General features: G+C 45.7%; 1 protein-coding gene across 1 annotated transcript in view; it reads right to left on the reverse strand.

Moving 5' to 3' along the window:
* The window catches only part of LOC134958768 (calcium-activated chloride channel regulator 1-like), a 195,581-nt gene that overhangs the window by 116,602 nt on the left and 56,991 nt on the right, over positions 1-21,988 (reverse strand). The window contains exons 5-6 of the mRNA XM_063941504.1: positions 10,664-10,841; positions 4,980-5,204 (exon numbers count right to left, since the gene is read on the reverse strand). Coding sequence (XP_063797574.1) covers positions 4,980-5,204; positions 10,664-10,841 — 403 coding nt within the window. The remainder of the gene's footprint in view (positions 1-4,979; positions 5,205-10,663; positions 10,842-21,988) is intronic.

Below are 21,988 nucleotides of genomic sequence, written 5' to 3' on the forward strand. Positions count from 1 at the left end.
GAGACCTTCAGAGTCTCACAATGCTCACTATCCAAATAACAAACACTGGTATCGACATGGAGTTTAACTCCACTGTCGACTACGATAATGCAAAGTTACAGCCAAGATGGCTAGAAAGTATTCAATATATGATTATTGAAATAAAAGATGATTTGCATATCACTGATGACTCATCTGTCCCTGACACGAGAGTACACATGTTTAAGGGGAAGAATGCTGAGGTAAATTTCCCTCCTCTCATGAGGAAAAAGAGCGGGAATCTCCAGACAAGAGACGGCAGCTTCCCACAAGAGAATTCTCAGGCTGTATCCTTTCCCCACTAGGGCCAGGATGTGTTGAGAATCTTCCCCTAGGGTGTCCTGTTTGCACAGATGGTAGCACTTCCTTTTCTCAGGGATCCTGCAGATAGCATGCACATTCTAGTATACTACCCAGACCGGCGATTGTGTCGGCATGGGTTTATAGCACTGTGGCAGCATGGACAGGTACCTTATCAGCAGAGATTGAGACCCTAGTAAATATATTAAAGATGCTGTCTTAAGTGATAGATATATAGTTATAAAGCATGCCCAAAGAGACATGAGTATACTGGGTCCTAGAGTCAAAGCTATGTCGATCTCTGTTTGACGTGTCCTGTAGAATATACATTGGACAGATGATGCCGATTTAAGAGGCATATGGAAGGCTGAGGATTGTGTGGAGAAGGGTTCTCGGGCCTGGTCTCCACAACTATAGCTGGTAATTCTGCTAGTTTGCCTTATATTCCTGCACAGCCTAAGAAAGCACGACATTATTAAATGCAGCCTTTCGAATAAAGAAACAAGAAAGTCTCAGGTGCGTCCTTTCTTGTCAGAGCCGGGATCAACACAGCTAGTTCCCAGGAACAGAAGTCTTCCCCGGCCCCTACAAAAATCCACCTATGCCGCTGGGGCTCCACAGGCGGAGCTAGGCCCGGTGGGGACATGGCTTCGTAAGTTCAGCCACAAGTGGGTTCACTCCCTGTTAGGTCCCTGGGCAATAGATATTGTGTCTCAGGGATACAAGCTGGACTGTGAGAAGATGCCCCCTCACCGACGGCCCTGCGGGCTTCCCCCCAAGAGATGGAGCCAGTGTTAACTGCAATTCACAAATTGTATCTTTAACAGGTGGTGGTCAAGGGTCCCCTCCTTCAACAAGAGGGTGTTATTATTCGACCATGTTGTAATCCCAAAACCAGACGGTTCGGTCAGACCCATATTGAATTAAAAATCCTTGAACATATACCTGAGAAGGTTCAAGTTCAAGATGGAATCGCTAAGAGCGGTCAGGGCAAGCCTAAAAAGAGGGAGATTTTATCGTGAATCGGGTCATAAGGGATGCATACCTTCATGTCCCCATTTATCCACCTCATTAGGCGTACCTCAGAATTGCGGTACGGGATTGTCATAACCAAGGTAATGGCGGATATGATTGTGCTCCTGCGGAAGCAAGGTGTCACTATTATCACGTACTTGGGCGATCTCCTCATACAAGCGAGATCAAGAGAGCAGTTGCTGAACAGCGTATCACTTTCTCTGGAAGTGTAACGGCAACACGGCTGGATTCTATATATTCCAAAGTCGCAGTTGGTTCCTACAGCTCATCTGCCTCTCCTAGGCACGATCCTAGACACAGACCAGAAAAGGGTTTATCTCCCGATAGAGAGAGCTCAGGAGCTCATGACACTGATCAGGAATCTATTAAAACCAAAACAGGTGTCAGTGCATCACTTTACTCGAGTCCTGGGAAGGATGGTGGCATCATACGAGGCCATCCCCTTAGGCAGGTTCCATGCGAGGACCTTCCAATGGGACTTACTGGACAAGTGGTCCGGATCACCTCTTCAGATGCATCGGTTAATCACCCTATCCCCCAGGGCCAGGGTGTCTCTCCTGTGGTGGCTGCAGAGTGCTCACCTTCTCGAGGGCCGCAGATTCGGCATTCAGGACTGGATCCTGGTGACCACGGATGCAAGCCTCCGAGGGTGGGGGGCAGTTACACAGGGAAGAAATTTCCAAGGTATGTGGTCAAGTCAACAGACTTGCCTTCACATCAATCCTGGAACTAAGGGCCATATACAACGCCCTAAGTCAAGCGGAGACCCAGCTTCGCGACCAACCGGTTCTGATCCAGTCAGACCGCAGGGGTTCATGTAAACCGCCAAGGCGGCACAAGGAGCAGGGTGGCGAGGGTAGAAGCCACCAGAATTCTTTGCTGGGTGGAGAATCAAGTAAGCGCACTGTCAGCAGTGTTCATTCCGGGAGTGGACAACTGGGAAGCAGACTTCCTCAGCAGGCACGACCTCCACCCGGGAAAGTGGGGACTTCATCAGGAAGTCTTCACGCAGTTTGCAAATTGATGGGAACTGCCTCAGGTGGACTAGATGGCGTCCCACCTCAATAAAAAGCTAAAAAAAAAAAAGGTTTTACACCGGGTCAAGGGACCCTCAGGTGATAGCTGTGGTCGCACTAGTAACACCGTGGGTGTTCCAGTCGGTCTATGTATTCCCTCCTCTTCCTCTCATACCCAAGGGCTGAGAATTGTAATAAAAGGAGGCGTGAGAACAATATTCTTTGCTCCGAATTGGCCAAGAAGGACTCGGTACCCGGAGCTGCAAGAAATGCTCTCAGAGGACTCAGGGCTTCTGCCTCTCAGACAGGACATGTTGCAACAGGGGCCCTGTCTGTTCCAAGACTTACCGCGGCTGCATTTGACGGCATGGCGGTTGAACGCTGGATCATAGCGGAAAAGGGCATTCCGGATGCAGTTATTCCTACGCTGATAAAGGCTAGGAAAGACGTGACAGCAAGACTTTTTCACTGTATATAGCGAAAATATGTTGCTTGGTGTGAGGCCGGGAAGGCCCTACAGAGGAATTCCAGCGGGGTCGATTCCTGCACTTCCTACAGTCAGGAGTGACTATGGGCCTAAAATTAGGATCCATAAAGGTCAAGATTTCGGCCCTATCCATTTTCTCTCAAAAAGAACTGGCTTCACTGCCTGAAGTACAGACGTTGTTCCGGGGGTGCTGCATATTCAGCCTCCTTTTGTGCCACCAGTGGCACCTTGGGATCTTAACGTTGTGTTGGATTTCTTGAAATCCCACTGGTTTGAGCCACTTAAGACCGTGGAGCTAAAATATCTCACGTGGAAAGTGGTCATGCTTTTGGCCTTAGCTTCGGCTAGGCATGTGTCAGATTTGGCGGTTTTGTCATGTAAAAGCCCTTATCTGATCTTCCATATGGACAGGGCAGAATTGAGGACTCGTCCCCAATTTCTCCCTAGGGTGGTATCATCGTTTCATTTGAACCAGCCTATTGTGGTGCCTGCGGCTACTAGGGACTTGGAGGATTCCAAGTTGCTGGACGTAGTCCGGGCTTTGAAAATTTATGTTTCCAGAACGGCGGGAGTCAGAAAGTCTGACTCGCTGTTTATTCTGTATGCAGCCAACAAGGTTGGCGCTCCTGCTTCGAAGCAGACTATTGCTCGCTGGATCTATAGCACGATTCAGCTGGTTCACTCTGCGGCTGGATTGCCGCATCCAAAATCGGTGAAAGCCCATTCCACAAGGAAGGTGGGCTCTTCTTGGGCGGCTGCCCGAGGGGTCTCGGCTTTACAGCTTTGCCGAGCTGCTACTTGGTCTGGTTCAAACAAGTTTGCTAAGTTCTACAAGTTTGATACCCTGGCTGGGGAGGACCTTGAGTTTGCTCATGCGGTGCTGCAGAGTCATCCGCACTCTCCCGCCCGTTTGGGAGCTTTGGTATAATCTCCATGGTCCTTACGGAGTTCCCAGCATCCACTAGGACGTCAGAGAAAATAAGAATTTACTCACCGGTAATTCTATTTCTCGTAGTCCGTAGTGGATGCTGGGCGCCCATCCCAAGTGCGGACTCTCTGCAATACATGTATGTAGTTATTGCTTAACTAAAGGGTTATTGTTATGAGCCATCCGTTAAATGAGGCTCAGTTGTTGTTCATACTGTTAACTGGGTATGGTTAGCACAAGTTGTACAGTGTGATTGGTGTGGCTGGTGTGAGTCTTACCCTGGATTCCAAATCCTTTCCTTGTTGTGTCAGCTCTTCCGGGCACAGTTTCCCTAACTGAGGTCTGGAGGAGGGGCATAGAGGGAGGAGCCAGTGCACACCAGATAGTACCTAATCTTTCTTTTAGAGTGCCAAGTCTCCTGCGGAGCCCGTCTATTCCCCATGGTCCTTACGGAGTTCCCAGCATCCACTACGGACTACGAGAAATAGAATTACCGGTGAGTAAATTCTTATTTTTGTTGACATACAGTATTGACAGTAAACAGCATGAACAGACAACAATACGTATGTGTCTCCTTGTATTGTAGCTTAAGTCCTTATCTTCACCAAGCATACCTACTGTATGTCTTTGGTTGAAGTAGTGAATGTTTATACCTTGATATGTCCTTCAAACTAATGGGCCCTACACACTTGCCGACATCACTGCACGATATGAACGATCTCGTTCATTAATGAACGAGATACCGTTCATATCATGCAGTGTGGAGGCACCAGCGATGAACGATGCGCGGCCCCGCACTCGTTCATCGCTGGTGCCATGTCGGCTGTGCATGCAGGCCAATATGGACGAGATCGTCCATATTTGCCTGCATGTCTACGGAGCCGGGTGACGGGGGGAGTGAAGAAACTTCACTCCCCCGTCACTGCCCCCCTGCCGCCGGGTCGCCCGTCGGCCATATCGGCCATCGGGCACCTCGGCGGCACATCGCGTAATGTGTAGGGCCTATAAGTTGATACTTTTTATATCCCTATGACGCATACTATTATTATTCTTTTTTTATATGTATCCACAAGGGTTCCGCAGTACATAGCAAAGTACATAAACAAATGAGCAAGACAAGAAAACAGTCACTTACAGTACAAGACAATGTAGGACATACTACCCATTAAACTTCTGATGGTTAAAGTAAACGTACATGAGCCATGCTTCCTGAAACATCACATGCTAATGTGATCACTCTCTTCTTATATTGCAGCAGTGTGAAGGTGGGGACAGGTGCATTGGTCGCAGGTCTGGGTGGAGTGGACTTCATGTCTGTGGAGTTCATGATGATGTCCCAGGTACTGCGTAAGTTACACATTCTGTTCTGTAGATTTGGAGCATCAGTGTTATGATTACTCTCATTACAAAATGCTGTTACCTGGAAACAGAATAACAAACGCAGCATAAATATGTGTTATTCCTTTCTAACAGGTCCTCACAGCAGTTTAGTAAGCGTTAGCAGGCATTAAGTATACATTTAATCAATTAATAATGCACTGGCTACAATAACATTCAGCAGCATCCTCACAGTATTAATGTTCAATACATTTTTTATTACTTTAAATTAGCATAAAAAAAATCTATTAGAAATTAGATAGCCATTTATTATAGTTCTTTTTTCCTACTAATTGTCAGCATTCTGAAGAGCAAATTTGTTAGCATTTTCCAACTGGTCCCCTTTAGAAGGATTGATACAGCTCCCCATTATTCAAACAATCTTGAGGCTCATTTATCAACGAGTGATAAAACTATTTGTGAATGATAAAATTTGTTGCGTATAATAAATGGTGCTAAAGCCAAACAACTCCCAGCAGCTGTCATGTGTTCAGCCCCTAGCTGTTATGTCATTGAAAAATGACAGTTAGGAGCTGATTGGCTGGAGCATTTATAATACGTAATGAGTTTTATAATTCACAATGAGTTTTATCACTCATTGATAAATGGACCCCTTTATGTATTGATAATACACCTTCACTTTCATGATATGGGCCAATATTATCTAATGAATACATTATGAGCCAAAGTTAATTCATAATTAGATCAATAGGCCAATATTATTTAAAGAATTAAACATATTAAGTTGACAATATTGAATGATTGCAAATAGGGCAAATAAATATGGGCAGATAACTCAAACAGCATGTTTCTGCTATAGTATATTACCTGTCACAATCCACCTCATTTGGTTTTTCTGGTGTTTGTCTAAATATGGTAGTTTCTAGTCTCTAGAAAAATAGGGATAGCAATGTGCAGCGTGGCGTTTTGTAAAATTTTCGTTTTGTGGCATTTACAGTATGTGGTGGTTTTGCCTTTATTAGGTTTAAAAAATACCAAGAAATGTTCTATTGAACAAACCGCCATTTAGTAAATTTCCCCCATAAAATGTTTAATTATTGATTTAATCACTTAACTGACTAATTTTTTTCCAAAAATCACTCAAAAATTGTTGGGTTTTCTAATGAGTGAATTAGGTGAAGAACAAGTATATAAACTTATCCAAAATTATTTTATTTAAAAAAAACCTATTTCTTCATTTCCTCAAAGATATTTCTTTAATTTCCTCAAAGATATATTTGATATGCAGAAAGTTCACTATACAAATGTGGAGAGTTTATTTATATTAATTTAATTTAAATGTAGTTAATTTATAATTATTAATATTAATTTGTATTAATCACAATGTGGTGATAAGAAGAATTATGAAAATAGGACAATAAGTTATAACGTACGAATATGAGCTACGGACACAGCACCTTAAAATAGACAGAGCACGCTTGGATGTATACACTGAGGATACAACACAAAATACATTTAAAAAAAAAAGATGTCTTTTATTTTGGATGGACTGACAGAACACCCCTAGGTGGACAGAGCAGCTGCAGTCCTTGGATGTATACTGGGATGATACAGCACAAAATATTAATTTAAATCAATATATATATATATTATTTTTTATATCACACACTGTGCTTTCAGTGTTGCACAAATGAGTCAAAAATATGTATTATTATTTTTTATATCACACACCGGTGGTTACAGTGTCGCACAAATCAGAAATATTTATAATAATTACACACTACAGTTGACTTCACCGACAGCGTCGCACAAATGAGTCAGAAATATATATATATTAATTACACACTACGGTTGACTTCACCGACAATGTCGCACAAATGAGTGAGATATATGTAGAAGTATTTTTTATATCACACACCGGCGGTTACCGTGTCACACAAATGAGTCAGAAATATATATAATAATTACACACTGCGGTTGACTTCACCGACAGCATCGCACAATACGTTTATAAGTAGGAAATAATATACTGCTGTCTGACCAGCAGTGTCACAGTACATATGAAAATAAAACACAAATTGTATAGTGCACTGGGGTACAGCACAAACAAAAAAAAGAAAAAATTATAATTATAATTTTAGGCTTTTTGTTTTTAGCTTCTATTATTTAAATTTTACACTGGGGCAGAGCCCCTGGATGGATGGACAGAGAGAGCACCCCTTTCAGATACAGCAGACAGATCACCCTTTTCAGATACAGCAGACAGGGAGAGCACCCCTTTTCAGATACAGCAGAGAGACACAGCACCCATTTCAGATACAGCGGACAGAGAGAGCACCCCTTTTCAGATACAGCAGACAGAGAGAGAACCCCTTTTTCAGATACAGCAGACAGAGAGAGCACCCCTTTCAGATACAGCAGACAGGGCACCCCTTTCAGATACGGCAGACAGAGAGAGCACCCCTTTCAGATACAGCAGACAGGGCACCCCTTTCAGATACGGCAGACAGAGAGAGCACCCCTTTCAGATACGGCAGACAGAGAGAGCACCCCTTTCAGATACAGCACCCCTTTCAGATACAGCAGGCAGAGCACCCACCCCACGCCATGCCAGACATAGTACTGGAGACGGACATGTCTATCCAGTACACTCTCCACATGCGGAGTGAAGATGGCGCCGATGCACGGGACTTATTTAAAATCTAAAACCCGCGAGAATGCTACAGCAAGAAGATGACGTTCAGCCTCGCTCTGGGATCCAAGTAAGGTGGAAAGTCCACAGCCGGATTCGGATCCCACTTTGGATCTCAATGTTCGGGGGATTCGGTTCCCTGCGACCGAACCCGCTCATCCCTAATGAATAGTAAATTTTCAGAAAGTAGCACTGCTTATGTGCTCAGATGAACAAATGTGCTTTTCCCTTCATGGTTAGAATGGAATGTACAAGTGATATAAGTGCACTCACAATTCTGTCGCTCACATGTGCAGTAGTGTAACACCATCATGCCTTCTAAGTTCTGATTAGAGCAAATTGCAGTGAAATATTAGTAGACATGTCATGTACACATTTCATTTTGTTTTATATCAACATTCAGAAGGCCGACATTGATGATGTCACCATGAGTACGATATCAATATCCTTATTGTCTCCACTGACAGAATTTTGACATAGGAAATGTCCACACTGTTATATTCCATTAGGCTTAAGGTTACCATTATGGTTAGGATTAGCATTGGGCAGAGAATTGCACAAATAGACATTGTCCACATTTCAACAATGTCGACATTACAGCAGTGTCAACAGTCTGTCAACCTAATGAATGTCAACATAATGTACTATACTCTATTTTTTCATTGTCCTTAAAGTTAAAGGTACTGTAACTAAAACAATAGTTTTAAAATTATAAGTTCTGTCTCCCTGAATAAGTGAATTCAAAGGTGTAATCACTGTTATATCTTATAAAGAACAGGAGAATACTGGAGGAAGAAGAGGTGTAATTTCATTGGATTCAAGAATTAAAACTTGTTATGTCAGAGACCAAGGGTATATGGGGATAGTTTTACTAAAGCTTCTAAAACAGACAAGTGGTGTATTGCCAATGTCAGGCGAGTGCTTGAATAAGTGCGAGCCAAACGTAAACTCCTAGGGAGTGTGAGGTTGAGGACTTCCACATTGGGAATGTTAGGGTTAATGGCTAGGGATTGTTAGCCAGTTAGGTGTTTCAGGGGAGTGTTTAGGGTGAGGTGTCAGGCATTTTGTGTCTAAGCCTAGCTAGGGTTTGCCTTAGGCAAAAAAATAAATAAAACCCCATCAACCGGTCAGTTGACCATATAATAATGTGGGGAACTTTATAATTTGGTTATCGTTAGATCAGTTGGTTGTTGAGGACGGCCTCTCCGCGGATTCGCTTCCCTGCTCTTCGCAGCACATCACAAATGCCACCCACCATCATTTTCTCGATGGGTGTCCCGAGGGATTTTGCCCTGTTTTCCCCCTCCCTCCTCCTCCCTCCCTATCACTAGTCAGGTTGTGCTTAAGTTTGTCCTGCTTCCTAACCAATTATGTTCTTGTTTATTGCAGGAGGTGTCCTTGACTTGTGCCCAATTTGGATTGTTGGGCATTCCTTTGTTTATTGGGCTGCTCAGTTATCAACAGCCCACGATGCCATGCTTTTTTGGCCTTGTGTCTAGTCCGGTGGTTGGGCCTTTGAGTAATGAGATGGGACGAGTTGTTGCTGGTGCTGGAAGTGATGGCTAGATCTTGTGGGCGCCCCGTGGGGATTGCTGTCCATTAAGGTTGTTACGGTGAGGGATTTGGAGCGGGTTTTGGAGTGGTGGCTTGGGTGTGTTTTGGTGTGGTCTGCCATTATCCCTAGAAGGTCGTGGTGGTGTGGGCTGCCTTGCATGGTTGTGGATAAAGCTAGGAGGAAAGTGAATGCTCTGGTCTGTAAGAGGGTTACTGAGTTAGGTTGCTCAGTGTTATGTATCCAATGATTCGTTTTAGGGATGGGCATCTTTAAGTATGATGGGGTTCACCTTACGGAAGAGGGCACTGGGCTATTTTTGGAGAGTACTTTTAGGGTTCTCGACAGGTTAGTGTAGGGTATGGTGGCTGTACCGGCTCATAGCGGGTCGCCGGCTGTGGCAGGAAAGAACGGCAGTCCAATGGCTATTGTGCTGCTGTAAAGAGGTGCGCTCTCTCTTTCAATACATTGAGCTAGTCTGACTTACCCTACTGGGGGTCTGCGGCATTGGCTGTCTGGCTAATTAACAGTGTATTGGTAGGAGAGTTGGAGCCTCGATTTGTTTTATTGGTAACGGCCAATTTGGCGTGGTTAAGCGCATGTCGTGGACATCAGATCAGCGTAAGTCATAATGTCACAGAGCAATTGGCCTTTCTTTCTTTCTTTCTTTCTTTCTTTCTTTCTTTCTTTCTTTCTTTCTTTCTTTCTTTCTTTCTTTCTTTCTTTCTTTCTTTCTTTCTTTCTTTCTTTCTTTCTCCATACTTAATCAAACAGCTTTCTTGAATATTAAAGAGGTTGAACGATTTTAATGGCATTTCTGTTGTTAGTGTTATTTTAGATAAGTTTTATTGTTAAAGGGGTTTTGGTAAACATGTGGGAGACATTCAACCTCACATCTGCCGAAAGAGGGTTTATAGCAACCAATCAGATTCTAACTATCATTTCTCTATTCACAGGCCTGGTCTACTATTGCGTTCTACAAAATGAGACAGAATCTAATTGATTACTATGGGCAACACCTCCCCTTGTCCGTTTTAGAAGCTAGAGAAAATCTACCCCATGGAAACAGTTCAGGTGGACAGTGATATGGCTCAAGTCACCATGCAGTATGTATCTCTTTAGCCAAGTGCAAATTTGAATGTCTAAATTCTTCTACAACAGTATGGCTTGCAAAGCTATCCTAATATGAGATAATAAGTAAATAATGGGGCATAGTGTGATAAGGCCTTTGAAAAAAAAATAATACATAGGTCTTTGAAATATGCTTACTGAACAAATACTATATGATGATACTCACAGAAGGAAGTGCTTGTGAATACATAATTGATTCTTGTACATGCTGGTCTTCGTCAGGCAAGAAGAGACACCCTTGTTCATAAAGACCTGTGTTGGAGTCAATTTTGCACAGCCTTACTAAACAGGAATCTCCTTCACATTCCTGTATTATGTTAGTACCATTTAAATCAACAGAGCACCTATTGTAGGAAAGATGTACAGATTATTCAAAATAGAGCTTTCAAAGAGTCTCAAACAGTAAATTAACTTACTAAAACAAAACATTTAACCAATACTGTATATTTATGCTGGGGTGTAGTACGGCTGACCGGCGGTCTCCTGACCACCGGTCAGCTTACCGACGCCGGGATCCCGGCAGCATACCGACACCGGGATCCCGGCGGGGAGGGGCGAGTGCAGAAAGCCCCTTGCGGGCTCGGTGGCGACCTGCGGTCGCCATGGGTTCTATTCCCACTCTATGGGTGTCGTGGACACCCACGAGTGGAAATAGTCCCTGTTGGTCGGCATGCCGGCCATCGGGACAGTGACCCGTCGGGCTGGTGGAGGAGGTCATGTGACTGTCGGTCAGCTGACCGGCGGTCACATGAATACCACCCTTATGCTGTATGTGGATTTCATCATTGCTATCCACTTGTCATACAGTACAGAAGGTTTTTGATACACAGCAAGTGCTGCTGCAGCCATTGTTCCGTATGGCTGCTGTTAATAAAGTTACACTTCTGCAGCTCTCCAGATTCATGTTTTGATTGGCACACATACCACTTTATATGATGACTCAGAGTTGGAGCAAAATAAAGAAGCAACATTGCTTTTGGACAAACCAATACAAAAAGTGAAAATACTTTTCTCTGACGTCCTAGTGGATGCTGGGTACTCCGTAAGGACCATGGGGAATAGACGGGCTCCGCAGGAGACTGGGCACTCTAAAAGAAAGATTAGGTACTATCTGGTGTGCCTGGCTCCTCCCTCTATGCCCCTCCTCCAGACCTCAGTTAGAATCTGTGCCCGGCCCGAGCCGGTTGCACACTAGGGGCTCTCCTGAGCTTCTAGAAAAAGAAAGTATTTGTTAGGTTTTTTTATTTTCAGTGAGATCTGCTGGCAACAGACTCACTGCTACGAGGGACTGAGGGGAGAGAAGTGAACCTACCTGCTTGCAGCTAGCTTGGTCTTCTAAGGCTACTGGACACCATTAGCTCCAGAGGGATCGAACACAGGGCCCGACCTCGATCGTCCGGTCCCGGGGCCGCGCCGCCGTCCCCCTTGCAGAGCCAGAAGACAGAAGAGAATCCTGAAAATCGGCGGCTGAAGACTTCGGTCTTCATTAAGGTAGCGCACAGCACTGCAGCTGTGCGCCATTGCTCCCTATGCACACCACACACTCCGGTCACTGATGGGTGCAGGGCGCTGGGGGGGGGGGGGCGCCCTGGGCAGCAATTAGAGTACCTTACATGGCTAATTGACACATAATACAGCTTTTAAGCTGTATATGTGCATAATCCCCCGCCATTATACAGATAAAAAAGCGGGAGAAGTCAGCCGAGAAGGGGGCGGGGCTATCTTCCTCAGCACACCGGCGCCATTTTCTCTTCACAGCTCCGCTGGAAGACAGCTCCCCAGGCTCTCCCCTGCAGTTTCCAGGCATCAAGGGTAAAAAAGAGAGGGGGGGCACTAAATTTAGGCGCAAACTATATATAAAAGCAGCTATAGGGAAAATCGCTTTTGTTAGTGTAAATCCCTGATTATATAGCACTGTGGTGTGTGCTGGCACACTCTCTCTCTGTCTCCCCAAAGGACTTTGTGGGGTCCTGTCCTCAGTCAGAGCATTCCCTGTGTGTGTGTGTGTGCGGTGTGTCGGTACGGCTGTGTCGACATGTTTGATGAGGAGGGTTACGTGGAGGCGGAGCAGGAGCCGATAAGTGTGATGTCGCCCCCTGCGGGGCTGACACCGGAGTGGATGGATATGTGGAAGGTTTTAACCGACAGTGTCAACTCCTTACATAAAAGGTTTGATGACGTGACAGCCATGGGACAGTCGGCATCTCAGCCCGCACCTGCCCAGGCGTCTCAGAGGCCATCAGGGGCTCAAAAACGCCCGCTGACTCAGATGGCAGACACAGGTGTCGACACGGAGTTTGACTCCAGTGTCGACGAGGATGAGATAAATGTACAGTCCACAAAGGCCATCCGATGTATGATTACGGCTATGAAAGATGTTTTACACATTGCTGACATAAACCCGGTTACCACAAAAAAGGGTATTATGTTTGGGGAGAAAAAGCAGCCAGTGACTTTTCCCCCATCTGATGAGTTAAATGAATTGTGTGAAGAAGCGTGGGGTTCCCCAGATAAGAAACTAGTAATTTCTAAGCGGTTACTAATGGCGTACCCTTTCCCGCCAACAGATAGGTCACGCTGGGAGACATCCCCTAAGGTGGACAAGGCGCTCACACGCTTATCAAAAAAGGCGGCACTGCCGTCTCAGGATACGGCCGCCTTAAAGGAGCCTGCAGATAGAAAGCAGGAGGCTATCCTGAAGTCTGTGTATACACGCTCAGGTACTATACTGAGACCTGCTATTGCTTCAGCATGGATGTGTAGTGCTGCAGCAGCGTGGTCTGATTCCCTGTCTGATAACATTGATTCCCTTGACAGGGACACTATATTGCTAACCATAGAGCATATTAAAGATGTAGTCTTATATATGAGAGATGCACAGAGGGACATTTGCCGGCTGGCATCTAGAATTAATGCGATGTCCATTTCTGCCAGGAGAGTATTATGGACTCAGCAGTGGACAGGTGATGCTGATTCTAAAAGGTACATGGAAATTTTGCCTTATAAGGGTGAGGAATTGTTTGGGGACGGTCTTTCGGACCTCGTATCCACAGCAACAGCTGGGAAGTCGACCTTTTTACCTCAGGTTCCCTCACAGCCTAAGAAAGCACCGTATTATCAAGTACAGTCCTTTCGGCCTCAGATAGGCAAGCGGGTTAGAGGCGCGTCCTTTCTGCCCAGAGGCAGGGGTAGAGGGAAAAAGCTGCACCATACAGCCAGTTCCCAAGAACAAAAATCCTCCCCTGCTTCCACTAAATCCACCGCATGACGCTGGGGCTCCACATGTGGAGCCAGGTGCGGTGGGGGCCTGTCTCCGGAACTTCAGCGACCAGTGGGTTCGCTCACAGGTGGATCTCTGGGTTCTACAAGTGGTATCTCAGGGATACAAGCTGGAATTCGAGACGTCTCCCCCTCGCCGTTACCTCAAATCAGCCTTGCCAGCTACTCCCCAGGACAGGGAGGTAGTACTGGCGGCAATTCACAAGCTGTACCTCCAGCAGGTGATAATCAAAGTTCCCCTCCTTCAACAGGGACGGGGTTACTATTCCACAATGTTTGTGGTACCGAAACCAGACGGTTCGGTGAGACCCATTCTAAAATTTAAATCCTTGAACACTTATATAAGGAAGTTCAAGTTCAAAATGGAATCGCTCAGGGCGGTTATTGCAAGCCTGGAAGAGGGGGATTACATGGTATCACTGGACATCAAGGATGCTTACCTACATGTCCCCATTTACCCACCTCACCAGGTGTACCTCAGTTTTGTGGTACAGGACTGCCATTACCAATTCCAGACGTTGCCGTTTGGTCTGTCCACGGCACGAGGGTATTTACCAAAGTAATGGCCGAAATGATGATACTCCTTCGAAAGAAGGGAGTTATAATTATCCCGTACTTGGACGATCTCCTTAAAAAGGCAAGGTCCAGGGAGCAGTTGTTGGTCGGAGTAGCACTATCTCAGGAAGTGCTACAACAGCACGGCTGGATTCTGAATATCCCGAAGTCGCAGCTGGTTCCTACGACGCGTCTGCTGTTCCTGGGTATGATTCTGGACACAGAACAGAAGAAGGTGTTTCTCCCGGAGGAGAAGGCCAAGGAGTTGTCATCTCTGGTCAGAGACCTCCTAAAACCAAAACAGGTGTCGGTGCATCACTGCACGCGAGTCCTGGGAAAGATGGTAGCTTCTTACGAGGCAATTCCATTCAGCAGATTCCATGCACGGATCTTTCAGTGGGATCTGTTAGACAAGTGGTCCGGATCGCATCTTCAGATGCATCGGCTGATCACCCTGTCCCCGGGGCCAGGGTGTCTCTGCTGTGGTGGCTGCAGAGTGCTCATCTACTCGAGGGCCGCAGATTCGGCATACAGGACTGGGTCCTTGTGACCACGATGCAAGCCTCCGAGGTTGGGGGGCAGTCACTCAGGAAAGAAACTTCCAAGGACAATGGTCGAGTCAGGAAGCTTCCCTACACATAAATATTCTGGAACTAAGGGCCATTTACAATGCCCTAAGTCAAGCAAAACCCCTGCTTCAAAACCAGCCGGTGCTGATTCAGTCAGACAACATCACGGCGGTCGCCCATGTAAACCGACAGGGCGGCACAAGAAGCAGGATGGCGATGGCAGAAGCCACAAGGATTCTCCGATGGGCGGAAAATCACGTGATAGCACTGTCAGCAGTGTTCATTACGGGAGTGGACAACTGGGAAGCAGACTTCCTCAGCAGGCACGACCTCCACCCGGGAGAGTGGGGACTTCATCCAGAAGTCTTCAAGCTTATTGTAAATCGTTGGGAAAGGCCACAGGTGGACATGATGGCGTCCCGCCTCAACAAACAGCTAAAAAGATATTGCTCCAGGTCAAGGGACCCTCAGGCGATAGCTGTGGACGCTCTGGTGACACCGTGGGTGTACCAGTCGGTTTATGTGTTCCCTCCTCTTCCTCTCATACCAAAGGTACTGAGGATAATAAGAAAGAGAGGAGTAAGAACTATACTCATCATTCCGGATTGGCCAAGAAGGACTTGGTACCCGGAACTACAAGAAATGATCTCAGAGGACCCTTGGCCTCTGCCGCTCCGACAGGACCTGCTACAGCAGGGGCCCTGTCTGTTCCAAGACTTACCGCGGTTGCGTTTGACGGCATGGCGGTTGAACGCCGGATCCTGATGGAGAAGGGCATTCCAGTTGAAGTCATTCCTACGCTGATAAAAGCTAGGAAGGATGTGACAGCAAAACATTATCACCGCATATGGCGAAAATATGTTGCTTGGTGTGAGGCTATGAAGGCCCCAACAGAAGAATTTCAGCTGGGTCGATTTCTGCACTTCCTACAGTCAGGAGTGACTATGGGCCTAAAATTGGGATCCATTAAAGTCCAGATTTCGGCCCTGTCTATTTTCTTTCAAAAAGAACTGGCTTCACTGCCTGAAGTTCAGACGTTTGTTAAGGGAGTGCTGCATATTCAGCCCCCTTTGTGCCTCCAGTGGCACCTTGGGATCTCAACGTTGTGTTGGATTTCCTAAAATCACATTGGTTGAGCCACTTCAGACCGTGGAGTTGAAGTATCTCACGTGGAAAGTGGTCATGCTTTTGGCCTTGGCTTCGGCTAGGCGTGTGTCAGAATGGCGGCTTTGTCATGTAAAAGCCCTTATCTGATCTTCCATATGGACAGGGCAGAATTGAGGATTCGTCCCCAATTTCTCCCTAAGGTGGTATCAGCGTTTCATTTGAACCAACCTATTGTGGTGCCTGCGGCTACTCGGGACTTGGAGGCCTCCAAGTTGCTGGATGTAGTCCGGGCCCTGAAAATCTATGTTTCCAGGACGGCTAGAGTCAGAAATACTGACTCGCTGTTTATCCTGCATGCACCCAACAAGCTGGGTGCTCCTGCTTCTAAGCAGACTATTGCTCGCTGGATCTGTAGCACGATTCAACTTGCACATTCTGCGGCTGGACTGCCGCATCCTAAATCAGTAAAAGCCCATTCCACGAGGAAGGGGGCTCTTCTTGGGCGGCTGCCCAAGGGGTCTCGGCATTACAACTTTGCCGAGCTGCTACCTGGTCGGGGTCAAACACGTTTGCAAAATTCTACAAGTTTGATACCCTGGCTGAGGAGGACCTTGAGTTTGCTCATGCGGTGCTGCAAAAGTCATCCGCACTCTCCCGCCCGTTTGGGAGCTTTGGTATAATCCCCATGGTCCTTACGGAGTACCCAGCATCCACTAGGACGTCAGAGAAAATAAGAATTTACTCACCGGTAATTCTATTTCTCGTAGTCCGTAGTGGATGCTTGGAGCCCGTCCCAAGTGCGGATTTTCTGCAATACTTGTATATAGTTATTGCTTAACAAAAGGGTTATTGTTATGAGCCATCTGTTCAGTGAGGCTCAGTTGTTATTCATACTGTTAACTGGGTATAGTTATCACGAGTTGTACGGTGTGATTGGTGTGGCTGGTATGAGTCTTACCCTGGATTCCAAATCCTTTCCTTGTAGTGTCAGCTCTTCCGGGCACAGTTTCCCTAACTGAGGTCTGGAGGAGGGGCATAGAGGGAGGAGCCAGTGCACACCAGATAGTACCTAATCTTTCTTTTAGAGTGCCCAGTCTCCTACGGAGCCCGTCTATTCCCCATGGTCCTTACGGAGTACCCAGCATCCACTACGGACTACGAGAAATAGAATTACCGGTGAGTAAATTCTTATTTTTTAAAATTTTGCATACAGGGTAAATACTGTCTGCTTTTGGATGTATTAGCGGCAGTCCAATTTCTGGGGATTGGTGTTTGGGCTGGGATGATTTGATTCATCAAGAAATTTCTTCATGCCCCAAGGGCCCATTATTTAAAAATAATTAGCAAGCAGTAACAGCTAGGGGAAACTACCCCAACCAGGACCACAGATGGGTCACACAAAAATCCCCATCTCAGTCTAGATAGATAGATAGATAGACAGATAGATAGATAGACTGACTATATATATATATATATATATATATATAAAATGCTCTACCATCTCTTTTAGAAATAATAAGTTGCTATGTATTGCAAGAATACATATACACAGTAGGTTGTAGTCAATACACGCTAAGTGGCAAATCCAGTTAGTCAAAACTGAGACTCAGTAGGTGTAGTAGTAAATGTATATTAAGCTAGGGGAAGTAAACAACAATAAGCACCAATAGTCTATGTGTGCTAAGTCTTAGTGAGCGATAAAGTGGATGGAGATAAAGTACCAACTGACCAACTGTCATTTTTCAAACACAACCTGTAACATGGTATTTAGGAGCTGATTGGCTAGTACTTTATCTCTGTCCACTTTATCTCTCTCCAAGGCTTAATACATAGACCCCACCATTACATTTAACCCAAAAACACGAGCAAGGTAATGAAGTAACTCATTTAAAAAAAAGTCACTAAATGATCAGATAAGGCAAGCACAATTACAGTTTCTCCCACTAGATGGCAGTAGAGGCCCACCAATTTAAGATTACATTACACTGTTTAAAATAATAATAATAATAATAATAATAATAATAACAGTAATAATAAATGAGAACAAAAGTTTAGGCTAAACATAATGTAGACAATACGCTATAAATGAGGGATGAACCCCTATAGGAACTAAAGTAACAGTAAAGCTCACAAATAGTTTTCCAGCGGTCTTAGTTCAAAATGGCAGGCCGACGAAGTCCAAATAAACCTCCAGGGTTTCCGATGTTTGGACAGTGATCCCCAAAGCCGGAATCTTGCAGCTTGGAAGCAGAGTTAGAATTACAGCAAAGTGTAGAATGCGAATTCGTACTATGGACCTCATTCAGTAAGGATTGCAAAATTTGCGAATCGCAATCCATCGATTATCGAACAACTGCGCATGCGCAGCATTTGCATTGCGCAAGCGCAAGTATATATAGCGACAGAAATTTCTTACACATTGTGATCGCAGTGCTGCCACTGTTTGACTGACAGGAAGCCGGCATTTCTGAGTGGAAACCTGCCATTTTCTGGGTGTATTTGAAAAAACATAGACTTGCCCAGGCGTTTTTAAGGAGGGCCTTTGATGTCAACGATGACCACTTTCTACCTCTTGTGTCACAAAAATTGTGGCTGACCTTGCCTGTTCCGGTAATTGCATATGGTTATGCGATCAGCCCGCATATTGTGATGCACTCGCAATTTTTGTGATGGGAGTTTTTTTTCAATTTCTGGGCGGCAACTATTTGATTGCAGAAACTGCTTTATAGCAGAAACAGCAATCATTGCTGAATAAGGTCCTATGGTGGTCATTCCGAGTTGTTCGCTCGCTGCTATTTTTAGCAGAATTGCTAGGCTAAAATCCGGCAGTTCTGCGCATGCGTATGCACAGCAGGGCGCACGCGCTAAGCAGTTTTACACAAAACTATGCTATTTTACTCACGGGCGAACAAAGCTTTTCAATCGCTTTGCTGATCGTAGTGTGATTGACAGGAAGTGGGTGTTTCTGGGCGGAAACTGGACGTTTTCAGGGAGTGTGCTAAAAAACGCAGGCGTGCCAGGTAGAAACGTAGGAGTGGCTGGAGAAACGGTGGAGTGGCTGGCCGGACGCTGGGCGTGTTTGTGACGTCAAACCAGGAACTCAACGGACTGAGGTGATCGCAATCTAGGAGTAGGTCTGGAGCTACTCAGAAACTGCAAGGAAATACTTAATAGTAGAATTGCTAATCTTTTGTTAGCAATTCTGCTATGCTAAGATACACTCCCAGAGGGCGGCGGCTTTGCCTTTGCATTTCTGCTAAGAGTAGCTAGCGAGCGAACAACTCGGAATGACCACCTATGTCCCCACTGTACAGTCCACACATATCCTCCACATATTTTGTCTTTCTTCACTTTCCCTTCCTGATCCTGCTTCATCATTGCTGTTTGTGATGTGATATCATGCACTCCACCAAGAACCATTGCAATCTGGTGGACAACTATGCAATAGATATAGATTGTAAGCCTGCGAGCAGGGCCTTCCTACCTCTATGACTGTTTGTTATTACGCAGTTTTGTTTTAACATTGTGCCCAGCTGTAAAGCTCAACGGAATTTGCTGCGCTATATAAGAAACTGTTAATAAATAAATAAATAAATAGTCTGCAACATTATAATCCCCTCAAAGATAAGGTACCACAGTCCTCAGATAATTTTTAATGAGGAGGCAGGGAAGAGCAGAAACCAGACAAAATCAGCAAAGAGGTAAGTGGGAAAGGTGGAAAAATAGAGAGCATAGCTGCACAGGAAACAGAAGAACCAAGAGTAAGGGAAGGGGGCACACATAAAGGTAAAGGAAAGGAGGTACAGAGGGGAGAAAGAGACAAACAGAAGAGACACCAGTGACTCTACAGACCCCCAAAGGCCACCGCAGATCACCAGACACGAGAGTCCACCAGCAGGCGCTGGCCAAACAGCGCCAATCTCAATACAGGAAAAAACCCCATAAGCTCACCCGTGACATGACACACAGTTGCACAGTTAAGACACCCACCACTCATCAGCACCTCACTACTCAAGGGGATCCCAATCAAGCATCAGGCAATTGAGACAGGCAGCATGCATGCCATTAGAATCTATGGACAGTGGGGTAGAGCAGAAAGACCCAGGCGGATGGTCTAGATACCGTCAACAGAGGGTTTCAGTGGTCAGCACCAGCCAATCAGGAGCACAAAGCCTTCAGGGCACATTGGCAACTATGTGGCCCCATTTACCAGGTAGAAGCAGGGTAGCCACAGCTGGGAGAGGACGTCAGTTCAGTGGAGCCAGGAAATTGCCTCACCAGTCACATTCCCAACAGCAGCAAACCAGGACATCCCACCAAGCCTCCGCCAAGAGATTGATGCACCAGAGGCAGAGACGGATTTAGACCTCATGGGGCCCCAGGCAAGAAACCTGTTTGCCCCCCCCCCCTCCTTCAACAGTGCACAGCACTATGAGGGTAATTCAGACCTGATCGCTAGGCTCCGTTTTCTCATAGCCTGCGATCAGGTCTGAACTGCGCATGCGTATGCACCGCAATGAACAGGCTAAATGGACTGCAGCACCAGGGATCGACAGTCAGCAACGGGATGGTGTGAAAATTCCAAACGCACCGGCGATCGCAAGGTGCTTGACAGGAATAGGCCATTTGCAGGTGGCAACTGACCATTTCCAGGGAGTGTCTGGAAAAATGCAGGTGAGACCCGGTGTTTTGAGGAAGGGCTTCTGAAGTCAACTCCAACACCAATCATCGCAGCGGCTGAGGAAGTCCTGGACAGAGCAGAGACTGTACAAACTGATGTTTGTGCAGCTCTCCAGCAAAAGCGATCGCACACCTGCACACACACCATACCCTCCCCCTGTAGGCAGCGACTACCTGATTGCAGGGATGCAAAAACACACCCTAGCAATCAGGTCTGAATTACCCCCTATATTTTATTCCTGGTTTAGAGCGGCATCACAAAAGTAACTTGGTGCATGTGTAGGGCGATCGCGGTGTGTGTGCAGTTTACCAATACTCTTTCAGTTGTATGAAAATCTGCATGTCGTACATATCTGAATCAGTCCCTAGGTCTTTTGGAAATAGATTTGAAACCTACTGTATGTCACATTTAAAGTAAACCAACTGCCACATACAGTGGATGGAACAATTTTGTGTCTCCAAACATTTCTCATCTTATCAAAGAACCTCATGTAACAACATTGGGCCTATTTCAGACCTGATCGCAGCAGCGATTTTGTTAGCTAATGGACAAAACGATGTGCAGTGTAGGGGGGGCAGATGTAACATTTGCAGAGAGAGATAGATTTGGGTGAGGTGTGTTTAAACTGAAATCTAAATTGCAGTGTACAAATAAAGCAGCCAGTATTTATCCTGCACAGAAACAATATAACCCACCCAAATCTAACTCTCTCTGCAAATGTTATATCTGCCACACCTGCAGTGCACATGGGGGTAAATTTACTAAGATTCGTATTTTCCCGTTTGAGGTCAAAGTTCAATCACGAATGACATCAAAAGTGTAAATATGCAACTTTTTGAATTGATTACGACTAATTTACTAAGCTGCCGTATTCTGCATTTTCGGGTTTTCCGATGTCGATGTCATTCGTTTTTTTTGGCAGTGTTTTACGTGAGTGACTTGTAAAACACTGCCGACTTTAATACAATGAATCTCGGCCGGATCTGAGAAATCTGTGCTGGGCTTCATTGTGCACCTTGTTAAGGAAGAAAAAAATGTTTAAATGTAAAAAAAAAATTGCGTGGGGTCCCCCCTCCTAAGGCAAACCAGCCTCGGGCTCTTTGAGCCGATCCTGGTTGCAGAAATATGGGGAAAAAATGGACAGGGGTTCCCCCATATTTAAACAACCAGCATCGGGCTCTGCGCCTGGTCCTGGTTCCAAAAATACGGGGGACAAAAAGCGTAGGGGTCCCCCGTATTTTTGAAACCAGCACCGGGCTCCACTAGCTGGACAGATAATGCCACAGCCGGGGGTCACTTT

The sequence above is a fragment of the Pseudophryne corroboree genome, chromosome 9, assembly GCF_028390025.1.
Source record: "Pseudophryne corroboree isolate aPseCor3 chromosome 9, aPseCor3.hap2, whole genome shotgun sequence".
Classification (NCBI taxonomy): domain Eukaryota; kingdom Metazoa; phylum Chordata; class Amphibia; order Anura; family Myobatrachidae; genus Pseudophryne; species Pseudophryne corroboree.